The 19,140-nt window shown below is 47.5% G+C and overlaps 1 protein-coding gene across 2 annotated transcripts; it reads left to right on the forward strand.

Annotated features, from left to right (window-relative positions):
* On the forward strand, positions 1-18,768 carry QDPR (quinoid dihydropteridine reductase). 2 transcript variants are annotated; one of them, XM_081586322.1, is made up of 7 exons: positions 1-108; positions 3,104-3,196; positions 6,653-6,749; positions 9,922-10,062; positions 14,291-14,399; positions 15,419-15,502; positions 18,106-18,768. In XM_081586322.1, exons 1-7 carry the CDS (start codon positions 16-18, stop codon positions 18,209-18,211), a joined length of 723 nt encoding a protein of 240 aa, XP_081442448.1. In that variant the 5' UTR covers positions 1-15; the 3' UTR covers positions 18,212-18,768. The 2 variants fall into 2 exon arrangements, with proteins under 2 accessions (XP_081442448.1, XP_081442542.1); XM_081586416.1 differs by lacking the exon at positions 3,104-3,196.
* The last annotated feature ends 372 nt before the right edge of the window (positions 18,769-19,140 follow it).

Consider the following 19,140-nt stretch of genomic DNA (forward strand, 5'->3'; position numbering starts at 1 on the left):
GAGCGCAGCGGCGGGATGGCGGCAGGCGAGGCGCGCCGGGTGCTGGTGTACGGCGGCCGGGGCGCGCTGGGCTCGCGATGCGTGCAGGCCTTCCGGGCCCGCAACTGGGTAATTCGGCGGGCGGGCGCGGAGGAGCCTTCGGGCGCAGCGCTGGAGGGCGGTCTGGAAGGGAGCTGGGGCCCGCCGAACCCCCCGAGACGTGGGTGCTTGCAGTTGCACGCACAGGTCTACACGGCTGCGTGCGCACCCGGGCCGAGGTGGGGGGCCTTGCTCTGCCGGGAGGCTGGTGGAGGGGGCTCTGCTCTCCGGCCTCTGCGGGGGCCGGAGTGTCGGGCATGATTCTAGAAGACAGATGATGTCATTCCAGACAGACCAGAACCGGAGGGAGAGGTCACGGGAGGGAAGGATCTGAAATCACTGCCTTGTTCACGGCCATTGGGGTTACTAGCCCTGTGACCCTGAACTGACCGCTTCATGTTAGCGATCCTCGGTTTCTCCATCTGTACAATGGGGGATACTAATTGTATTTATTTCTTAGAGGTGTTATGAGGATTAAATAATTGGTGTCATTACGCATGAGTTGTAAATTACCTGACTCTGGTAAAAGCTGTTTAAATGTTAGCTACTATCGATATACATATGTTATTGATATATACCTGCTCAGTTGTTTCAGTCGTGTCGACTCTTTGCGACCCCGTGGACTGTAGCCCACCAGACTCTTCTATCCATGGAATGCTCCAGGCAAGAATACTGGAGTGGGTTGCCATTTCCTTGTCCAGGGGATCTTCCTGACCCAGGGATCGAACCCGCATCTCTTGTATTGGCATGCGATTTTTTTTTTTAATCACTAGCCCCACGTGGGAAACCTCCTATTGATATATACCCTTGTTCCATTAGCTTCCCTTGTATGTGATACTTTGAAAGCTTGCAAATGCCTTTTGTTTGGCAAAGACTACTTGGAGTACTTGGCATCATGGGTAGGAGAGGGGCTTGTCACGAGCCAGGGACCCTGCCCCCTGCCCCCAGCCTCCAGCCTGCCCGGCGAATTCCAGGTGGAGACTCCGCCCACCGTGTCTTCAGTTGCGGCTTCTTGCTCAGAGACCCCTCTCTAGCCCCGGGAGCTTTCCTGGGGTTTACTTGCCCGCAGCAGCAGCCCCCTGAGCAACGGGCACTGGGACCAGAGAGCAAGGCAGCCAGGGTTTTCATCTCGTGTTGGTATAGGAATATGCTTCAAAGGGTTCTGAATACACCACCTTCCCTCCGTTTACTTGTCTTGGGATGTCTTCCCAGGTCTACAGGGGGGTGGTTGGTGACCATGGGAACATTTAAGGACTGCCAGCCCAGGGCCAGGCTCCTGCACATCAGAGCCCCTACATAGTCTGAGTTCCATTTAGTCTTTCCGGTAATGCTAATACAGAGTTAACGCATGTATATATAGAATCTAGAAAAATGGTACAGAACCCTGGAGATCAAACCAGTCAGTCCTAAAGGAAATCAGTCCTGAATATTCATTGGAAGGACTGATGCTGAAGCTGAAACTCCAATACTGTGGCCACCTGATGTGAAGAGCCAACTCACTAGAAAAGACTGATGCTGGGAAAGACTGAAGGCAGGAGGAGAAGGGGGCAACAGAGGACTAGGTGGACACGAGTTTGAGCAAGCTCCGGGAGATGGTGAAGGACAGGGAAACCTGGGGCGCTGCAGTGCATGGGGTTGCAAAGAGTCGGACACGACTGAGCAGCTGAACAAACAACAAATAGCTGATTCACACTGTTGTGCAGCAGAAGCTAACACAATATTGTAAAGCAATTATCTTCCAGTTAAAAAAAAAACATACAGGGCTCCTGTATCCATGTGTTACAGATGCAGGGCTGTGCTTCCTCTCGGCGCAGGGTTGGGCGGTGGTGTACGGTGGGTGTCCTTTGACTTGGTGAATCTGGAGAACTGACTTACCTGTGACTCTGTCTTTCCCTCCCTTCCTTCCTGGGAGCTCTGGGGGCTCTGGGATGGAATCATTTCTTTGTCTCAGTACCCTCCTCTCTGTGACACAGCGCAGTGAGTGTTTTGAATGGATGCTGTGTTCTTCAAAGCTTGTGGGGAGATGTTTATCTCTGGGGCCTTCAGACTGCTCGGCCCTGGAGCATTCTGAGTCAGCACCACGTGTCAGCAGCCGATGCTGTTGTTCAGTCGCTCAGTCATGTCCGACTCTTTGCGACCCCATGGACTGTGGCATGCCAGGCTCCTCTGTCCTCCACTCTCTCCCAGAGTTTGCTCAAACCCATATCCATTGAGTCTGTGATGCCGCTCATCCACCCTAGCATCCCGCATTTCATTTAATTCTCACACTAACCCTGTTGATTGCCGACAGCCCGCATTTTGCAGGGGAGGAACCTCTGCTGAGTGGTTGGATGAGAGAGTCGCTGTGTGGCAGAAGCAGGATTCAAACTCTGACCTGATATCCACACCCACAGTCATCCTTTTGTGCTCTGGGACAGGGGTTGGAAAATTCCAGTTCTCCATGGGCTGGATCTTGCCTGGCACCTGTTATCACAGAGCCCAAGAGCTAAAAAAGAGTTCCCCATTTTAACTGGTGAAAAGAAATCCAAAAAAGAGTAGCCACATGGGAACATTATATAAAATTCATAATTCAGCAACTGATGTCTTCTCAGTACACAGCCAGGCTCTTTCATCGATTCCTGGCTGTTGTCTGTGGTTGCTCCCTAGCTGTGATAGCAGAGTTCAGTAGTTGCATCAGAGGCCGTATGACCATCACAGCCTGGAGGACTTAGCCTCTGGCTCTTTAAGAAAAGGTTTGCAAATCCCTGGTCTCGGGCATCTCTGCACCAGCAGGGTTTGGCTTTCAGAGGTGAGAGTGGACGGGGAAGGGGTTTGGAGGTACAGTGGACTGGCCTGGGGCTCAGAAAGGGGTATGCTGGCCAAAGCCGGAAAGCCCTGCAAGGGGGGCTAGAGGTCAGTTGCTAGGTCCTTCCTCTAGTGGGTTTTCACGTAAGCCTCTAACCTGTCTCCAACTCCCCGCATCCCTGCGCGTGAATCTGTCATGCCTGACTGCCTCTTGACCAAACCTGTTTTCTCCTTGCTCCAGTGGGTCGCCAGCATCGACGTGCTGGAGAATGAAGAGGCCAGTGCCAACGTCGTGGTTAAAATGACAGACTCGTTCACCGAGCAGGCTGACCAGGTGATTCCAGGGAAGGACCGCACATGGGGTGGGGAGCCCTGGGGAGAGGGCTCCACGGGTGGTGTGTTCTCCTTTTTTCAGGTGTTGATTCTCTAATTATGAGAGTCATTGTGCTCCTGGAGGGAAATTTGGAAAAAGTAAAAAAAAAAATACAAAGACAAGTAGCCCATGATCCATATCTAGTTAGCTCACTAGTTAGCTCACATTTTGGCCCATTTTCCTGTGTTTCCTCTGCATACTATATAAGTCTTACAGGTTGAGATAAATTTGTATTTTATAAGCTATGGTCAGCTTCTCTTTTTTCAACTTAACTTAGCTTGAGTAATTCCTCAAATCACTTAATAAAACCTCTGTGTCAACTTGTAATTTTTCTTTGTATGGATTGGTCACAGTTTCTTTGGTTTGTACTTGTATATTTAAACTTTTTTGCAATTTTTCTTTTTTTACTCTAAGTTCTTTTACTTACTAACATTAAGAGTACTGTGGTGAACATCTTCATCTCCGTCTCTTATTTACTGAAGATGCGTTCCAGAAAGCAGAGCTCCCCCTACCCAAAGCGAGAATACTAACAAACTAGATCATTTCCAGTTATAAAGTGAAAGTGACATTGTTAGTCTCTGAGTCACGTCTGACTCTTTGCAACCCCATAGACTGTTGTAGCCCACCAAGCTCTTCTGTTCATGGGATTCTCCAGGCAAGTATACTGGAGTGGGTCGGCATTCCCTTCTCCAGGGGAATCTTCCCGACCAGGTGTATTGTAAAGAAGTCAGGCAAAACTATACAGCTATATAGATAAATTGTGAAATATCCCTCTTTCTCCTAGTGACTGTGTCACTACCCACCCCCCTCCCCCCGAGGAGGAACTGTTGACAGTTCATTGGATGTCTTGGTATTAAGTATCTGAGATGCTCTTAAGCAGGTCTGCATTTCTGGAAGAGCCCTTCCCACCAGCTGCGTGAAAGATGTGCTGTCTGTGTCTTCATGCCAACCCTGCAGCCCACAGTCCAAGGAAATCTCCTAATGATTCCTGTGCTTAATGGTCTTACTGGTTTTATTGGACTTAATAGTAAAACTCAGTACGGCTTTGTTGTGTGTCAGACACCATAAGAAGTATCTTCTTTGCGATAGGTTACTTAACCTCTTTAACACCCCTAAAACCAAGTGTTTCTTCGTGTCTCCCTTTTAGAAATGGGTACGGAAGTCCTTAGTTTTTGCTCAGACAGGTCGTAGGTTGCAGAGCTGGGATTTGAACCTGGGCTCTGGTAGGGGGTAGTGCCTGTGCTTTTAACTGCATGTTAAGTTGCTTCTCAGCAGAATAGCTTCGTGTGAACAAAGCAAGGAAAACTTAAACCAGATGCAGGGGAGCCCCTGGGCTTGGACAGCTGTAGCTCCTCCAGACGTGGTCCTCTGTGGTCAGTGTCTCTCCTGCTCCTTTAGTTGCAGGCTTCTGATGTCTGTATCCCATTTTGAACGTGAAATTGTCCACATGTGAGACTTGACTATACGGTACATCTTTAGGACAAAGATTGGGAAATGCCTTTGTTATTAGAAGCTTAGCTTTTAACATCTTTAACCCCTTCTGAGCCTTCTCATCCCCTAGTCACTCAATCAGGAACTTCTGGACGAACAACATGACATCCAGTTTTTGATTCTAAAGCTGTAGAAGAAGGAAATTCAACCTTAGTACATGTAAAATTAGGGCTTCCCGGGTGGCGATAGTGGTAAAGAACCTGCCTGCCGATGCAGGAGACTTGAGATGCATGTTCAATCCTTGGGTGGGGAAGGTTCGCTGGAGGAGGGCATGGCAACCCACTCCAGTGTTCTCGCCTAGAGAATCCCATGGACAGAGGAGCCTGGCGGGCTACAGTCCGTAGGGTCGCAACGAGTTGGACACGACTGAGTGAGCTCACAGGCAAGCATATTTAAATTGGCCCCTGAGGCTGAACACTCACTAGTGACAGAAGATGAAGAAGTGAGAAAAAAGCTAAACCTTCTGCCTATTGGGTCGGCGGAAGGAAGAACTGAAGGGCGAGGAATTTCGAAATGCCTCATTTTAATTTTATTATCAAAATAGAACACAGAGTGGTTAAAAAAAAAAAAAAAAGACAAATCAAGCAGGAGCATTGTTACTGTGGGCTCCGTGCTCCCCTAAAAGGTTGAGCACGGGTTGTGTGTGGGTACAGAGGTTGGGGAGATGACGCGGCTTCTGGCAGATGAGATCTTGCTGTTGGCAATGGGATGTGGCTTAGAAATAAATGAAGGGCAGGCAACCAGGGAACCAGGGTAACAGGAGGAAGATCTCAAAAGCTGAACCGGGGTTATATCAGGTACTTGCCAAGGGACGGTCAGGAACCTACCTAAACTGAAAGATTTTGGTATAGAATATAGAGGAGAGGAAGCATTGGTTTCCATTGCCAAATCGGTCTCTATGAAGGAGTAAGTTTTAAATTTTTGGCCATGCCTCGTGGCTTGCGGAGTCCTAGTTCCCACACCAAGGATGGAACTCGGGCCCCCTGCAGTGGAAGCGTGGAGTCTGTCGGACTGGACCGGCAGGCAGTTGCCCTGAAAGAGTGATCTGAGGCTCAGAAGTTGTTAGGGAAAGCCGTCAGAGACTGAAATGTTAACTGCTGGGAGAATTCCTCCTTCCTGTGTTAAGCTGCTGCTTTAGAAGCTTGATCTTAACAAAACTGTTGACAGGTTATGATCCTTTCAGCCCTTCCAGAAAAATATGGAAAACATTCGTGGATGATGGCCAGGGTTGTGTGTCTTCTCAGATTTTTGTTTTAATAAATTGTAACAAAAGGACACGTATATGTTTTCAACACTTTAAACATTTTAATCAAACAGAAGTAGAGAATTAAAATGAACGGCCATGTATTCATTGCTTACTAACATTTTGCCATGGATTATTTTTTATCGCTTTTTTTTAAGGAAAAAATTTCTCTTTGGCTTTGGTTTTTTTTGGAGTTACAATTGATGGGATGTTTGTATTGGAGGGAGAGTAGAATTGATTATCTCAGATTATGATTCTGTGATTGACAAAGAAATTCTGAAAAGAAATATTCCAGAAATCTAGCTATAGGCAGTGAAATCCTGGGTGATTTTTTAAAAAATATGGAACGCTTCGTGAATTTGTGTGTGATTTTTTTTTTTTAACTTCTCCTACTTTATTTATTGTTTTATCCCAGAAATGTGTACGTCTCCACCCTTTAGAATGTTCAGAAGACTCTAGGTTGCTTTATAAAAATCACGCTGAAATGCAGTCAGGCTTTGCTGTCCAAAATGTTCATTGTAAATTGGCCCTGCATCTGATTTTCAAAGTGTTAATTGCCAGGTATTGTAAACTGACTTACAAAGAAGTGAAAGGTCAATGGAGGTGACTATAGCAACGTCAGACGTCCACCTGTTGAGGTTTACCTGACAACCTGTGTGTCTTTTCTGGCCCTTCTGTTGCAGGTGACGGCTGAGGTGGGAAAACTCCTGGGTGCAGAGAAGGTGGACGCGATCCTCTGTGTGGCTGGAGGATGGGCTGGGGGCAGTGCCAAGTCCAAGTGTGAGTCCTTTTCTGAGTTAATCATTCATCCTGCTCTGCTGTATGTCCAGGTGCACAGGTCGGGTCTGTACTATGTGCCAGGCCAGACGTTTTCCCGTCTGCCACCCAGAATCTTTCCAGTAGCTGTAAGGTGGGGATCAACACCCCGTTTTACAGAGGAAGAAACAACTTCCCATAAAGGGGATCGGGGGGCTTCCTCAGTGGCTCAGCAGTAAAGAATCCACCTGCAGTGCAGGAGCTGCAGGAGGCTTGGGTTCGATCCCCGGGTCAGGAAGATCCCCTGGAGAAGGGAATGGCAACCCACTCCAGTATTCCTGCCTGGAGAATCCCATAGAGAGAAGAGCCTGGCAGGTACAGTCCATAGGGGGCGAAGAGTCAGACACGACTGAAGTGACTTAGCACGCACAGATGTGTTCAGAGGAGTTAGGGCAGAGGGGCCTTGAGATGAAAAAGGAGACAGGATGAAGTCAGCTTTGTTTCCACCGCAGTCCTTCAGGGCTCGTTACTGGGAATGGGGGAATGTGAATAGAACCGAGAGATCGTTCAAAAGATGAAAAGGACTCACAATTAAGCTTGTGTTGAAGCTGTGAGTTTATTGGCTACTTTTTATCGTGAACATTTTCAAATATACAGAAAAGATGAAAGAACCGTTCGGTACACACCTTTATGCCCGCCGTCAAGGTTCAGCACTTGTTAACGTTCGCCGTACTTGCATCCTCTTGCTTTGTTGCATGTGTGTCCTCTGTGTGTGTATTTTTGCTGCTGTTGTTAATCATTTGAAAGTGCTTTGACACTTGACTGTATTTCAGTATGTGTCTCTAAGAATTAAGCCATTCTCTCATGTTAGTGTAATACCATTCTCATACCTAAGAAAATTACCAGTAATTCTGTAAGAGTACTAGTATCAGCCCATGTTCCAATTACCTCAGTCTATTCCATGTTCTCCCTGCTGCTGCTGCTAAGTCGCTTCAGTCGTGTCCGACTCTGTGTGACCCCACAGACAGCAGCCCACCAGGCTCCCCCATCCCTGGGATTCTCCAGGCAAGAACACTGGAGTGGGTTGCCATTTCCTTCTCCAATGCATGAAAGTGAAAAGTGAAAGTGAAGTCGCTCAGTCGTGTCCGACTCTTCGCAACTCCATGGACTGCAGTCCACCAGGCTCCTCCGTCCATGGGATCCTCCAGGCAAGAGTACTGGAGTGGGGTGCCATTGCCTTTCCGAGCTGTTTTCCCTAGATTTATTCTAATCAGGGTTGATGCACTGCATTTTATTATTGTTTGAGTCTCTTAATCTAGAATTTTTTTCTTTCCTGTGATAGGCTTGGTAGGTCCAAGGCAGTTTTCTTGTAGAATGTCCCCCACCCTGAACGTCAGACTGTTTCTTTAAGGGATCACTTAGCTTATTCCTCTGTCCCTGGTGTTTCCTGTGAACTGGAAGGTAGGTCTGGTGACTTGCTTAGGTTCAGGTTAAATACTTTGGAGGTGAGGATGCTTCCTGAGTGATGTGGACTTCACTCTGCACCCCTTTGAGTCCTCACCACATCCCACGGCCCACTCCACCGTCCATCCAGAGTGATGCCGACTTTGATGCTGGGTCAGGCTTAAGGTGATAGATCTGCATCGTAAGGTACATTTTTCCATTTGCAATTAGTAAGTGACCCGTGGGATGGTGGTTTGGCATCATGTATGAGTATCCTGTTCCCAAACACCTTGAGAACCCCAAATTCCCCAAAACTAGTGGTTATAAACATCCATTGATAATCTCAACCTGAATCAGTCATTCCACTGGGGCTTGGAACATGGTAGTTTTCTAATTCTATCATTCCTTCTACATTTATCAGCCAAAGTGATTTAAAAAGGAATCGATTTTCTGTGTGCGCACGCATGGATGCTCGGTCATGTCCGACTGTGTGCGACCCCCTGGACTGTAGCCCACCAGCCTCCTCTGTCCATGGGATTCTCCAGGCAAGAATACTGGCGTGGGTTGCCATGCCCTTTTCCTTCTCTGTGAACCACACTTAAATGTGAAATTGTCAGTTTGTTGGTGATCAGCGTGGCAGAACACCTGATGGCCTTTTGTGTATTTTGGGAACAGGAAGGAATAATTGTGGGTCCATCCTTTTTTCCCTAGTTCTTCTTGACAGGGAAATGCAGAACCTCGGTCACCACCCACTGCAGACCCTCCTGCTGTATCAGGAGGGCTCTGTCTCTGGGTCACGGGTGCACTGGGTTCTGTGTATCCTGTGAGGGGGGAGGGGGTAGTCATTCAGCCGGTGATGTGACCTCCCTCACCAGCTGTTCTCCTCACGTCTCTGGTGAGGCCGGAGGGTTAAAACAAGTATGAAATGGTTGTTATTTCAGCTTTCTTTTAAAGAGTCTTTAAAGTTGGTGTTAAACGTTCAACCATAAAAAACTGTCACTCCGTAAAAGCCCTGTTTATGTCGTCATAGTCCCTGAGATCTTTTATCACAGATGAAACTTGACTTAGACACATAGGTTCTAATTAATGATCTAATGTCTTTTATTTATTTTTGTGATTTTAAAAATTATTTTTTTGGCCACACCACGTGGCTTGCGAGATCTTAGTTCCTCAACCAGTGATCGAACCCAGACCCTTGACTGTGAGAGCATGGAGTTCTGGGCCACCAGGGAAGTCCCCTAATGCCATTTATAAAGTAGGGCAGTGTTTGAATTAAAGCCAGTCCCACCTATCTGTCAACAGCCCTCATTTATTGGTTGTTGTTTACCAGTTTGGCTTCCCTGGTGCTCAGACCATAAAGAATCTGCCTGCAATGCAGGAGACCCAGGTTTGATCCCTGGGTCGGGAAGATCCCCTGGAGAAGGAAATGGCAACCCACTCCAGTATGCCTCCCTGGAGAATCCCATGGACAGAGGAACCTGGTGGACTACTGTTCATGGGGTTGCAAAGAGTCAGACATGACTGAGCAGCCAACACTGACCAGTTTACAGGGTGAGGAGGCTGGGACTTGGGTGATCACATGGTCTGGATTTGAACCTGCATCTCTGAGCACAAGCCCTGGGCTGTGCGTGTTAGATCTCCCTGCAGACCCAGAGTGGCCACGGGGGTTTCCTGGGGTGTCGGGTGCTGTGAGTCAAGCTCACCCTGCAGTTTCTTCGCTGTGAATGCTGACCTCGTGTGTTTCTTTGCTCAGCGCTCTTTAAAAACTGTGACCTGATGTGGAAGCAGAGCATGTGGACATCCACCATCTCCAGCCACCTGGCCACCAAGCACCTCAAGGAAGGAGGCCTCCTGACCTTGGCGGGGGCCAAGGCTGCCCTGGACGGGACACCCGGTGAGCCTCCATTTTCCTTGTCTGAGAAATGGAAATGCTCACACTTTCTTGCTGGAGTGCTGAGCGCTTCCCTGGGAGGGGGAATACTAGAGCCTTTTACCCTCCAGGGCTGTTTGCAGTTGGGTGGATTTTGCTTCCTTTTAGGCCCACACCTTTTTAGGGGAAGCGCTCCTCATCTTTTCATTTGCATTGTCCTCATGGTCATGCTGGCCAAGGACCAGTGTCCTCTGTCACCCGCTCATCTCGTGTGTGTATCTGGGATCCATCCAGGGAATGGATAGTGTTGCGGTGGCTCTCAACTCGTTAATATGGGCTTTTCCCTGGTGGCTCAGACGGTAAAGAATCCACCTGCAATGCTGGAGACCCAGGTTCAATCTCTGGATCGGGAAGATCCCCTGGTGAAGGGAATGGCAACCCACTCCAGTGTTCTTGCCTGGAGAATTCAGATAAGACTGAGTGACTAACACTTTTACTGAGGTGCAGGCAGGGGATGGTTAAGACTTCACCATCTGAATTTAGTGAGGAGGGGGCACAATTCACTTTCCCTTTGGGATCGGAATAAAGGAATTTAAGCAGGGAGTGGGGGGCATAACTCAGGGAGCCAGAAACTGCCTGTCTCTACTACCTAAATTAAACTCTTTTGAAAAAAAAAGAGGGGGAGTGTTTTTGAATCTCTTCAGTAAGTGGTAGAAATCTTGAGCATCTTTTTCAATTTTCACGTAGTGAACTGAACTGTGAGGCTTTTACAAATTAATTTTTTTGCCACTCATTTTATTAGGTTTCACAGAGAAAGTGATCTTATAAATCCATGGCTCTTGCAGTAATTCACACTGTGTAAATGTTCAGTGGTAGTCTGGCTGAGATCTGATTTTTATTAAAATCAGAGACTCTAGAGACTAAATACAGAAATGAGTAATAGCTTGACATTGAAAAGAGAAAACCCTAGAACTGAAACAGTGATTTTTCTGAAGGACAAAACAGCTTTCTACAGTTGCTTTTGGTTTATTAGTATCATTCTTTGCTTATAGTTTCAGATACTGGTTAGGGCTATAGGATCTGGAACTATACAGGTTGGTTTTGTATTGTGGTTTTGCCATTTAGTTGCTGTGTGATATTTGGCAAATTACTTACCCTGTCTGAGCCTCAGTTTTGTCATTTGTATAATGAGAAGAAGTAGTAATACCTGCTTTATATGGTGGTTAGGACTTGTAAACATCTTAATGGATGTAAATGGTTTAAGACATATATTGCAGAGAGCAGTAAGTGTGAACTATTATTATTTACTCTGGGTTTTCTTTTGCTCAGTTACTCCTTCAGATGTTGATAAGTTTGTTCCTTTTTCAGCTCTTTAGTTAGATGTTAAACTTATTTGAGTCATGAAATCTTTTAACTTTGATTCAGACTCCAGAAAAATCTGGGAAAGTCTATGAAAGCAGGCGATGAACAGGCTTAATAGTCCTTGAAAACCCAAGAAGAGTTGTTCAAAAATGAAAAGTTTTTCATGTGGAAACACACTGAGAAACCCCCCACCCTCCTATTTCCGAGGTTGTTTATTTGTGGACAGTCCACTGGAGGATAAACGGTATCCAAGAGATGGTGATCTCTCTCTTGTACCATTTAAGGATCTGCTCTGTGTTTAGAAATCAGTCTTTAGGGACTACACTGATCACTTTATACTTATTTATCTTCTTGATGAAATGCATTCTTTCCCCATATTTTGCACATGATTCTCACCAGCATTGTACAGAATTCTGTGGAACTAAACCATTAGGGCTATGGGTTGTTTCTCCCCTTATCCGGTTCCTTGCTTTCATGCTGTTTGAACGGAATGAAGAGAGAGTCCTGGGAGAAGAGAGAGTGCTGGGGACAGGGGCTGGTTGGATGAAATTCATGCACTAGTTTATTTAAAGCTGTTGGAATGGTGATTTTTCACTCATTTATTTGTTATAATTTTTATTGGAGTATAGTAGCTTTACAACGTTGTGTTGGTTTCTACTGTACAGCAAAGTGAATCAGCCACACGTAGACATACATCCCCTCTCTTTTGGATTTCCTTTCCATTTAGGTCACCACGGAACCCTGAGCTGTACAGTAGATTCTCTGTTAGTTGTCTATTTTATACGTACTAGTGTATATGCAATCAATCCCGGTCTCCCAACTCATCCCATCCCCTCCACTGGTTTATTTTAATCGCTACAGAGTTTGTTAGCTCTTCCTGCCCTGGTTGGCCTTCTGCCCCTAATTAAGCCGAGAAAACCAGGCATGGCGAAATATTCTTCTTGTGCTTCTAAATAACTTTTTGAGACCTTGACCCTCTTTTGCAACTTGAGTCACTGTGGAAGTGGTTCAGCGATTGGCTGCTCCGCTGGGCTGTGAGTCCCACCTCCCACCAGACTCTGATGCCTCTTGAGCTGTTATACTTTAAACAGCAGACCTGCTGGGAGCGGCCGACCTTTGGAAGTAGTGGTTTTCTGAAGGTGGAGGGGTCTTGGCAGCAACGAGCCATTCTTTGTTGCTGTGATGGTTGCATTTAGTGCCCCTGCAGCTGGGTGCTGTGGGGTGCTTCAGAGGAGAGAGACCCCGCCTGCCATATGTCTGTGGGACAGACGGACCTCTGTCCTGATAAGCTGTTATATATAGACCGAGTAAGCAACAGGATCCTACTGTATCACACAGGGAACTAGTCAATATCCTGAAATAAACCCTAATGGAAGAGGATATTAAAAAAGAATGCATATATGTATATATACATGGGGCTTCCCTGGTAGCTCGGTTGGTAAAGAATCCACCTGCAATGCAGGAGCCATGGGTTCGAGCCCTGGATTGGCAAGATCCACGGATAAGAGAATGGCAACCCACTCCACTATTCTTGCCTGGGAAATCCCATGGACAGATGAGCCTGGTGGGCTATAGCCCATGGGGTCATAAGAGTTGGCCATGACTTAGCAACTAAACCACCACTGTGTATGTGTGTCTATATATATGTGTATCTGAATCACTTTGCTGCACAGCAGAAATTAACACATTATAAATCAACCATACTTCAATTTAAAAAAAAGAAAGGCATGCCTTGCTTCTATCAGCAAGCCTTCACTGATTGGTGGGAGGAAAGGAAGGCTGATAGGAAGCATGTATACACATATGTTGCAAATGCTCAAATAGTATAGTTTATTTTTTAATGAATTTTTTTTGGAGTATGGTTGATTTGCAGTGTTGTGTTAGTTTCTGCTGTACAGCAAAGTGAATCAGTTATGTATCTATACATATAGCCACTCTTTCTTAGATTCTGTTCCCACATAGGCCATTACAGAGGAATGAGGCGAGTTCTCCGTGCCATACAGGAGGTCCTTCTTAGTTCTCTATTTTATATATAGTCGTGTGTACGTGTCGACCCCAATCTCCCAATGTATCCCACCCCCACGTCCCTCCCTGGGTAACCATAAGTTTGTTTTCTGCATCTGTGTCTATTTCTGTTTTACAAATACGTTTATTTGTATTGGGTTGGCCAAAAAGTTCGTTTGGGTTTTTCCACAACGTTTTATGGAAAAACCTGAGGGCCCTTTTTGGCCAACCCAGTACTTTTTTTAGATTCCACGTGTAAGCAGTCTCATATGATTCAAATGGTGTCCTTTAATGGGAGCTGGACTCCAGGGCACAGCATTTATAGTAATATGATGGGCAACATGTACGGAGTTCCTACCCTGTTCTGAGCCTAGAATTGAGTACTTTATCCTCATTTTACAGATGGGAAAACTGAGGGTTAGAAAGGTCTTGAGAACCTGCCCAGGAATTTTTTAGTGGTAAATGGGAAAAGCTGGGCTTTGAACCTATATAGCCTGACTCTAAAGCCTGTACTTCAAACTACTGCTTGATTTTGCCAACCCACTGGGCACCCAGCGGTGTGTGGGGGCGGCTCACAAGCTGTTATGGATTCAAGGGTTCAGAACCCTTGCCTGGCTTTTCACCTCTCCGCTGGCCTCAGTACGAGTCTGTGTGTGAGCCTGGGCCTGTCCAAGCCTCCGTTTCCTTAGCAATAGAGCTAGGATTAGCCTCGTGGCTTCTCTGATAACCATAAAGTGCCAGGTGAATAGTAGGTTATGTCCTTCCCACTTTCCATAGATGCCCCTGGGTTCTCTCTTGCCGGCCTCCTTGGGACCCTGGCATGGTGCCCTTTGGACGTGCCAGTGGCGGCCAGTGGTCACTGAAATGTTTTCTCCCCGTTTCCCAGGGATGATCGGCTACGGCATGGCCAAGGCCGCAGTTCACCAGCTCTGCCAGAGCCTGGCCGGGAAGAGCAGTGGCCTGCCGCCCGGGGCTGCCGCCGTCGCCCTGCTCCCGTAAGTGGCTGGGGCTCCCTCCACCCCTGACCCCCGCCCAGGGTTCCGTGGGTCCTGGAGTCACCCCACACTAGGGATGAGCGCGTGCTGTCGTCTCAGCCTCCGAGAGTCGTCAAAGGCCCTGACGACACTTGTTTGGCTTTTGGATTATCCTGGCCTTTCCTGGATGTTTGCTTGGCTGATGGGATGGGTCTTCCCGGCCTGTGTCTTCCTCATTTTCTGTCCTTCTGTCCCTGTTTATTAAGAAATAGTGGACACATTTAATTTTAATATCTGTAGTTCTGTCTTTCAAGTCATGTTAAGGTCAGCGTGGAAGAAAGACTCTGTTTGGTCTGTGGGTGTGGGGGCTGTTGAGGGAGGGGAATTTGGGGAGAATTTGGGGAACTCTGGGAGATGTTTCTGGAAGGATTTCCGGACCAAAGACCTTGTCCCTTGGCTGTAGTCCTGGTGATGTTGGTGTGCTAGGGCACTGGACAGTCCTTTCACCTTTCATTTCTGAGCTTCTGAGATTCTGTGACCTGGTCCCAGGGCTGTTATTTTGAGTGAATTCTCAGGCCTGAAAGTTCTGGGGAAAGTCATTCATCTCAGAATTCTGTATTCTGTTATTGAAAGTCGTAAGATTCCATGGAAAACAGTATGCAATGAAGGATGAGGCTGTCTTTCCCCCATATTTAAAGAAATATTATTACATTTAAAAAAATCCTGAGAAATGAGTCTGCCGCATTTTAGGGAGGAAATGGAGACACAGACAGAAAAACAGTTTACTGCAGTAAAGACTGTTTTAGAAAAAGGCAAAACGTGGCTCTTACCCAAAGCGCCTTGCTGGCTCAGGGCTGGGCTGTGGTCTCTGTGACCGGGGGCGGCTTCCCGGCCTCCCTGGTGAGCTTCAAGTGGTCTGTCCACGTCGGCGCAGTCACCCTTGGTGCCATCAGCTCCCGGGCATCTTCCCGGCCAAGGCACTCCTGGCAGCTGTTGCTCTGCAGGGACGCACACGTGACAGGCTTGTCTCCGCTCTGCAGGGTCACCCTGGACACCCCGGTGAACAGGAAGTCGATGCCCGAGGCCGACTTCAGCTCCTGGACACCGTTGGAGTTCCTGGTCGAGTGAGTAGCACTGTCCCGTCACTGACTCAGCAGCTCCCAGCCTCCGTGCCGCCTTCTTGTGGGTGAAAGGACACGCCCGTGTTCTCCTGGCTTTTCAACCCGGCTGCTCCATGAGGTCCTGACCTCCAAGGGCGCCTTGCACCTCAGTGTGAACCTCGCAGGCTGGAGGGGTTGATGGTGCCTCCCCCTCCACCAGCAGTGGTTTAACTCCTCTCGGCCTCAGTCTCTTAGTCTGTACAATGGGGGTCCGTGATGACCGTTAGGAGGGTAAGCTATCATAGAGTGGCCCAGGCTCTCAGCCCACGTCTGACCCACAGAAGTGCTGGGTAGCCCAGTGCCCAGAACCCTCGTTCTCTCTGTTAACAAGCACAGCTGCGCGGACTGAGCCGCTGACCAGGGTGGGACCTCTGGGCCCACGTGTCTGAATTAGTGCCGAGCCTCAGAAAACGTCCTTTGTCCCCCAGATCATATTTGGCCCCCAAAGCCCTTTGTGACTATGGGTGGCTTCGGGAGGTCAGGAGAGGGTGCGCTTTCTGCTCGCTTGTGTTCGCCTGGATCTCAGTTCCCCCAGACCCCTCTGTTTCAGCGGGTATTGAGCACATGTTCGCTGAGAATCCCACTGGGGCCGGGGGCTGTGCTGGGCCTGGGGGCGATGATGAGGGGCACGTGGAGCAGGGACCACCTCGCCCAGCAGAGTGAGTGGTCAGCCGCCTGGACGGCTGTGCTCATGTGGGATGTTTGTAGAGCCTGGGATGTGCTTCTGGTGTGAGGTTGCCTTTTATTTAGATGGAATTGGGAGATATTTGGAACTTTTATGTTTGGAAGAAGCACTTACGTAGCACCTATGTGCCAAGCCATTTGAGCACTTCATAACCCGGGTCTTATTCATAACCGTGGTCTTATTAAGTGCTCGTAGCAGGGGCTTCTTAAGTGGCTCGGTGGTAAAGAATCTGCCTGCCAATGCAGGAGACTCAGGAGATGGGACTTTGATCCTGGGTCAGGAAGAGCCTCTGAAGGAGGGCATGGCAACCCACTCCAGTATTCTTGCTGGAGAAACCCCGTGGACAGAGGAGCCTGGTGGGCTCCAGTCCATGGGGTCACAAAGAGTCGGGCATGACTTAGCAACTTAACAACAACAGCAGCTTCCCTGTGCCTACTCAGCCCCTGGTCAGTGGCAGCTTGAATGACTGGACAGCGGAAGGTCAGCTCTGGTCCAGCAGGTTGTTCATCAGCACTAAAGACCTCAGGAGCTCCTGAGGACTTCCCAGTGAAGGAGGGGCCACGGTCCCACCTGGGGGATGTCAGAGGGGACAGTATTCCCCACAACAGGAGTTAATGCTTTAAAAATGACCAGGGGACTTCCCTGGCAGTCTAGTGGTTAAGATTATGTGTTTCCAATGCAGGGGACATAGGTTCAGTTCCTGGTAAGGGTACTAAGATCCCACATGCTGTATGGTGGCCAAATTAAAAATAAATAAATAAAAATTATCAGCTTCTTGTTAAACCTTAATAATTCCTTGTACCCTTTTTCATTCCTCGTTTTTTGTTTTTCTTTTTTTGCGACTGCTAGATTTTACTGAGAAATAACTGACAAAAAACGATATAGATTGAAGGTATAGAGTTTGAGTTTTTATATTCATGTACATTGTGAAAGGGCTTCCCTGGTGGTTCAGACAGTAAAGAATCTGCCTGCAATGCAGGAGACCTGGGTTCCCTCCCTGGGTCGGGAAGATGCCCTGTTGAAGGGAATGGCTACTCACTCCAGTATTCTTGCCTGGAGAATTCCACGGACAGAGGAGCCTGGTGGGCTACAGTCCATGGCATCGCAAAGAGTCAGACACGACTGAGTGGCTCACACACACACACACACACACAATGAAAAGATCACCAAACCACAACTCCCCCAGACATGGTTGGTTGCCCTTCCCCACATAGAGCTGGTTATTAAGTGCCCCATCCTGGTACCAAATGTGTTTTATTACAGTAGTCTGTTTTTTTTAATATCTTTTTCCATTGCATGGCACAGCCATGGATGCTCTGTAAATGTTTGTTAAGAAAATAATAATAATTTTTCCTCTTTCTTTTTAAGTTTCCAGGAGGTAATACAACAAAGTATAAAGTATTCTCCCCATGTCTCTCTTTTTTTTTCTAATTCTTTTCCATTTATTCTATTTTTTTAATTTATATATTTAAAAAGTTTTTACAATGTTGTGTTGGTCTCTGCCATAACAAAAATGCAAATCAGCCACAATTATACATAATACATCCCCTCTCCGCCCTCCCCCCTTCCCGTCCGTCTGGGTCATCACAGAACGCCAGACTGGTGCCCATGTCTCTTAGGATGAACTCATGAAAATCTTTCTTTAATCACATAAAATCACTGTGTTCCAACAATGCAGGAAAATAGCCAAGTGAAAATCTTGCCAAATCCTAACCACTCAGGAACTGCAGTCAGTGAAGTCCTGGAATCTCTGGGGACCTGGGTGTGTGTCCATGAGGCCTTGGAGGCTTTCTTATGGCTGCTGCTTGGCCCTAATGTGAATACAAGCCTGTGTCCAGATTTTTGCTTTTAGAATGTAAAGCTTTTCTTCTTTTTGTTCTAGAACCTTCCATGACTGGATCACAGAGAAAAATCGACCAAGCTCAGGAAGCCTGATCCAGGTGGTGACCACGGAGGGGAAGACGGAGCTTACCCCAGCATCTCTATAAGCTTCTTTTCACCGTCTATCAGAGAAGTCATCAGTCCATCCACGTGGCCATCTGGCCCTTGTTTTCTGTAACCCTGTTTGTGGGATGTGATTCTAAGTCCTGTTTTCCTCTCGCCTAATGTGCATTTGTTCTCCTAGGACAGTGTCAAAGTCTATGTGAAATAAAAGCATGTGAGGCTCAAAGACAGCACCGTGGGTCAGTGTTAACCACGTGATTTTGGGAGGTCTCAGGATGACCCCCTCTGCATTGGTGTTGTATTGAATTGCTTTTGAGACTCTGCGTCTGAGTCCCTAATAGTGGCTGTCGACCGACTTGTTCAGAGATTTGTTGGGAACGGGGCCATTTGGAGCCTGAGTTATTTCTGAATGTCGTGCCTGTGTCACAGATGTAGTTTTCGTGTCCTTGAATTCAACTGCCTTAAAGCTCCTTCTATGGTATAAGCAAAATCCTGTGGACTACGTCAAGGTGTCTTTCCTGTGAAGTTGCCGAGTGCCCAAGGGAACTACTTGTAATGGTGTGGCATCTATCTTCCTAATAAATGCACTACGTTTATGGTATTGTCTTCTCTAATCAAAACGCATTTTATTAATAGTCATAGGTGAATGCCCTAGAATCGTGGGCTGCCAGTGCTCTTTAGGCTGATGGTCTAGAAAGGGGGTTGGATTCAAACCCTGAAGTAAATGTTTTCAGCACAGTGGCAAGAGGCACGATTCCCTCTTGGGCGTACCAGAATCTGAAGGGTGGTCCGTGCATTTAGAAGCAGTGCTCCCTGTGACTTGACACGGGCTGCTCTGACTGAGAACTAGTGGTGCAATCCAACCCATTTTACAGGTGATGAAACTGAGGCCCACGGCAATGCCTTGCCATCCTCATGGTCAGTATCAGAGCTGAGCCCAGAACCCCAGTCACCAGATGGTTGCTGTTCACAA

The sequence above is a fragment of the Giraffa tippelskirchi genome, chromosome 1 (genome assembly GCF_054371585.1).
Source record: "Giraffa tippelskirchi isolate mGirTip1 chromosome 1, T2T-mGirTip1v1.2.pri, whole genome shotgun sequence".
NCBI classification, from domain to species: Eukaryota; Metazoa; Chordata; class Mammalia; order Artiodactyla; family Giraffidae; genus Giraffa; species Giraffa tippelskirchi.

Bases quoted from the DNA above. Each gene is read 5' to 3' on its own strand.
- QDPR (XM_081586322.1), top strand. From the start codon at position 16: ATGGCGGCAGGCGAGGCGCGCCGGGTGCTGGTGTACGGCGGCCGGGGC. The intron at 109-3,103 runs GTAATTCGGCGG...TCCTTGCTCCAG, and splicing joins CCTTCCGGGCCCGCAACTGG to TGGGTCGCCAGCATCGACGT. The intron at 6,750-9,921 runs GTGAGTCCTTTT...TTCTTTGCTCAG, and splicing joins GGGCAGTGCCAAGTCCAAGT to CGCTCTTTAAAAACTGTGAC.